The sequence below is a fragment of the Bidens hawaiensis genome, unplaced genomic scaffold (assembly GCF_021521415.1).
Source record: "Bidens hawaiensis isolate Kalapana, Puna unplaced genomic scaffold, B.hawaiensis_p1.1 tig00008460_1, whole genome shotgun sequence".
NCBI classification, from domain to species: domain Eukaryota; kingdom Viridiplantae; phylum Streptophyta; class Magnoliopsida; order Asterales; family Asteraceae; genus Bidens; species Bidens hawaiensis.
In genome coordinates, this window is record NW_027491601.1 from 275855 (window position 1) to 280570 (window position 4716).

Sequence of the window (4716 nt, forward strand, 5' to 3'; positions counted from 1 at the left end):
AAAAAAAAATCAAAATTACACACGATACATCTAAGTATTTCCTATGTTTCTTTCTTCCCTTTCAAGCCTTCTCCATCATCGTCACGATCACCTTAATCTTTCATCATCCACAGGTTGGACCGTAGCCATCCAAAAAGATACATTCGATTTCCTTGAAAATCATCACAAGAAAGCAGCATTTAATCTTTGGTTTCGTCCCCTCCTTGATTTTTATTTTCTTGTTCTTTCAATAGCTAGCTAGATCATGGTGTTTAATTTAACATACAATTAGTTCAATCTTTCATATACAAGGGTTGTTCTTTCAATTCTCAAATTGTAACAAGAACATGTATCAAAGTAATATTTTTTAAAATATTTTTTGGTTTTATATTTGGCAATAAATGTTTTTTTCAGGAACATAAAGAGAGAAAACTGTTGGTAATTAAATGAAAAACAATAAATTCCATTAAAAGCCATTTGTTGAATTATTTTGTGATATAGGGTTGGTGAAGAATTAATTGTTAAGTCATCAAATTATTTTCCTACTCTTATTCTACTCCATTACTCACTACTACTCAACCTGTCCTTATATTATATTTTGTATTTTTCATATCTTTCAAGTAACCACACCAAACTCACATTCAGTATCCGTATTAAATTCTGAAATATCTGTAGTAACTTAAGAAATTATTAACAACCATTAATAAAAACAAAATACAAAAAACATTGTTTTCTGGTTTATAGATATAAACCGTACACCTGAATTATACAAGTGCAAATGACATTGTGATCCCACAAATTTTCAAACGGTTGGAACTCTTTTGATGTTCAGATGTCTTTCAAGAAGGATTTGTTGCATGGTTAAGTCGTTGAAATTTTTTTACAGGATTAAAACAGATTAGAGCGTGCACGTTAGCTTTCTCTTCCTTATTATTATAATTTAACTAAAAGTTCATTTCTAAAAATTAAACATCTTTAAAATCCCTCATTCCTCCATATTTATCCTTATTTCATCAAATAATACTTATTTATTATTCATCAAAAAACAGTCAATTTTGTTTTTTCAAGCTTACCAAATAACGTTGATTACCTGTATACATAATTACTGTGTTTTTACAATTGCACGCGAGTTAACTAAGTGGTGTGTTGATTTAAGTACATATTCGAAGCCAAAAAAAAGAATCAATCGTATTTTAGGAGTTGCTACATGTTTCTTTTCTCTAAACTCACCAATTTCACACTTCTTCAAGCCAAGAAATTAATTACATATTTCACATTTCTAAAGCATATATATTAGATAAGACTATAAGGGTAAAATAGTTATTCAATAACTTATTTTTAATGAAATTTCTAGTTATGCAATATATGTTTTAAATTAGGAAAATATAGATAAGGAAAATATGTAATAAATTATATTAGTTTTAGAAAAACATGTAAATGCAATTATATATAATATAAATATTATCTGCCAATAATTCTTATCTCAAGTACTTGAAGTGAGACACTCCAAAGACAATGATCCATTAGTGATTCAGTTTGCTGTTAAATAAAAAAAAACTATTATTTGCAAATAATTAACTAAAGAATTAAACAATAGTAGTATAAATTCGAATATTAATTCATATACCAAAACAACAAATGCCAATACATATTCAAAGGTCCAAAAAATCTCACATTTATTACACTCATTAATGAGAAAAATATATTAGCTTTTGAAGCCAAACCAAACCAAACCGACCAGAATGGTTTCTTACTTTGTTCCACTCCAGGCTGTGCCCCTTCATCCTAACTCATAAAACGACACCCCTTCCGCCGTTTCACGTCTTCTCTCTCCTCCCACCTCTTTTAATCCTTCACCAATATCCACCTCCTCTCTTTTCATTCCATCTCTCTTAACCCATTTTATTATTATTATTATTATTATTATTATTACTCACATATCCGCTACTTTGGTCTGGTTGAGAGATACTAATAATAATAATAATATTTGCATCATGAGTTCTTTCAACAAGAACTATGATGCAACCAGACTTGTTTTTGTTTTCATAGCCCTAACGATATGTTGTGGTTGTTGTTATGCAAGCGCATTACCGAGTCAGACTTCTAAATCGATTAACTCGAACTCGGTTCTCGTCGCCTTACTCGACTCACACTACACCGAGTTATCCGAACTCGTTGAAAAGGCATTACTCCTACAGACACTAGAGCAAGCTGTATCCAATCACAATATCACCATTTTCGCACCCAACAATGAAGCTCTCGAAGCACAAATGGATCCAGAGTTCAAACGGTTCTTACTCGAGCCACGTAATTTAAAATCATTACAGAGCTTGTTACTTTACCATATTGTCCCAACCCGGGTCGGGTCAAACGAATGGGCGGGTCGGGTTCATGACACGCTATGTGTCGGTGAGAGAATCGGTACCGGTGCCGTGAAGGTGACCCGACCAGAGGATGTGGTTCGACCCGACGGGTTGATCCATGGGATTGAGAGATTACTAGTGCCGAGATCTGTACAAGAGGATTTTAATAGGAGACGGAGTTTGAGTTCTATTTCGGCGGTGCTCCCTGAAGGAGCACCGCAAGTGGATCCTAGAACGCACCGGTTGAAGAAACCGGCGGCTCCGGTTCCGGCGGGTGCTCCACCGGTGTTACCGGTGTACGATGCGCTGGCCCCGGGTCCGTCACTAGCCCCGGCGCCAGCGCCAGGACCCGGTGGAGCACACCGCCACTTTGACGGTGAGAGCCAGGTAAAGGATTTTATCCACACGCTATTACATTATGGGGGATATAATGAGTTAGCGGATATATTGGTGAACTTAACGTCGTTAGCTACCGAAATGGGGAAATTGGTATCCGAGGGTTATGTTTTAACGGTGTTGGCACCGAACGATGAGGCGGTGGCGAAATTGACTACCGATCAGTTGAGTGATCCCGGGGCACCCGAGCAGATAATGTACTATCATTTAATACCCGAGTATCAAACCGAAGAGAGTATGTATAATTCGGTTAGGCGGTTCGGGAAGGTTCAGTATGATACCCTTAGGTTGCCACATAAGGTTGTGGCCGAGGAGGCGGATGGGTCGGTTAAGTTCGGGTCGGGTGAGGGGTCGGCGTATTTGTTTGACCCGGATATTTACACTGATGGGAGGATTTCGGTGCAGGGGGTTGACGGGGTTCTGTTTCCGTTGGAAGAGACTAAGGAAAAACCGACGAGCAAGGTTTCGCCTGCGACCGCGCCCAAGGTTGTCGCTAAGCAAAGAAGAGGTAAATTACTATTTTAATAGGATAGGTTAGAAACCCTTGTATTACACGAGTTAGAAAAAATAAAATATTTAACAGCTAGTCATAAAGATTTTGAAATTATTATAAAACGATATTTGAGATAAGACATACTTATTATTAACTTTTTAGAATTAAGAAATAGAATGCGAAAGGTAAAATAAGAAAAGCGACAACCAATTACTTATTTATTAGTAATAAATAAATTATTAATATAGAAAGAGAGGTCTTGTGTTCAAAAAGCTCGAAGCTCGGGCTCACTCGATAAAAACTCAAATAAAACTAGCTAAAAAAACTTGATTTGAAACATTCTGAGTTAAGTTGGCTCATTTTTGTAATCAAGCTCGGCTCGACCTAGGCTCGGCTCGTTGGCTCGATTTAAAACTTTTTTAGCTTCAAAATCAAGCTAGAGCCTTAGTTGAGATGCCTCGTTTAATTTCAAGCCCGGACTTGAAACCACCCTGGCTCGGGCTCGACTCATGAACAACCCTAGACTTAGACCCACGGTTAAATCTTAAAAAAAAATTACCTTTAAATAATAATAAATCATTAACATATTGAATTGATTAATTAATGCCAATTCGTAGCTTGAAGAAAAATGACAATAAATTTTCCGGTGACCGGTTGTGGGTATAAGTTTTAAGTGGTTGTTGTCATTTGTGGGGGTGGGTCACATGGTATTATTCCTCCGCGTTTATTGCACTCATTTTACACCATTTTTGCATAATGTACAACTTAATTACACATAATAAATCATAATATATGTGTACACTTTTTCATAAGTAGAAAATCATAATATGCTAATCTTGTGATGACTTTGCTTGCATAAGTACACAATTTTGTTACTTTTTCACATTTTAATTTGTGGGTGACTTAAAAGGTACAACTTAAACGGCATAGGGTACAAATGTACAATGTTTATAATATTACTATAAACTTTATGCCACTTTTGATTGTTGTTAACTCTTCCTTACAAAAAGTCTTGATCATTAAGCATATCTTAACCTCCAAGAAAACCACATATAAGTGTTTAATCATCAAGTACACATCTTTTTTAGCTTCTTTTATAAATAAATAATTTATTTGGTCAATGCAGGGAAATTATTGGAAGTAGCATGTTCAATAGCTGGATCATTTGGGCATTTTACAAGTTGTTATTGATGTATACATACATATATTTTATGCATAAAAGGTGGGTGTTAATTGATTTGTTAAATTAATATAATAAATATAAAAAATGGGTTGTTGATTAAAAATGGAATAATAATAATATTATTATTATTATTGCAGTTTAATACTACTTAGGAAAAGTGTGTGGAAATAGGACATAAAGGGAAGCGAATGGTGCAGTTTGGCATTGAAGGAAGTTTCCCCAAAGAATCAGATTCATATTTCAGACCCCTTCAAATGAGAACAAACTTTTTATTTCTTTTTATTTTTTTTTCTTGATGGTGT

General features: G+C 34.9%; 1 protein-coding gene across 1 annotated transcript; it reads left to right on the top strand.

Moving 5' to 3' along the window:
• Positions 1 to 1963: 1963 nt before the first annotated feature.
• LOC143529088 (fasciclin-like arabinogalactan protein 15) lies at positions 1964 to 4498 on the top strand. Its single transcript, XM_077024959.1, has 2 exons — positions 1964 to 3246; positions 4358 to 4498. The coding sequence occupies exons 1-2, from the start codon at positions 1974 to 1976 to the stop codon at positions 4420 to 4422; spliced, it is 1338 nt and encodes a 445-aa protein (XP_076881074.1). The 5' UTR covers positions 1964 to 1973; the 3' UTR covers positions 4423 to 4498.
• The last annotated feature ends 218 nt before the right edge of the window (positions 4499 to 4716 follow it).

Excerpts from the sequence above, each read along its gene's own strand:
- LOC143529088 (XM_077024959.1), top strand. The coding sequence starts at position 1,974 with ATGAGTTCTTTCAACAAGAACTATGATGCAACCAGACTTGTTTTTGTT. Across the intron at positions 3,247-4,357 it reads TGTCGCTAAGCAAAGAAGAG|GGAAATTATTGGAAGTAGCA; the intron begins GTAAATTACTAT and ends TGGTCAATGCAG.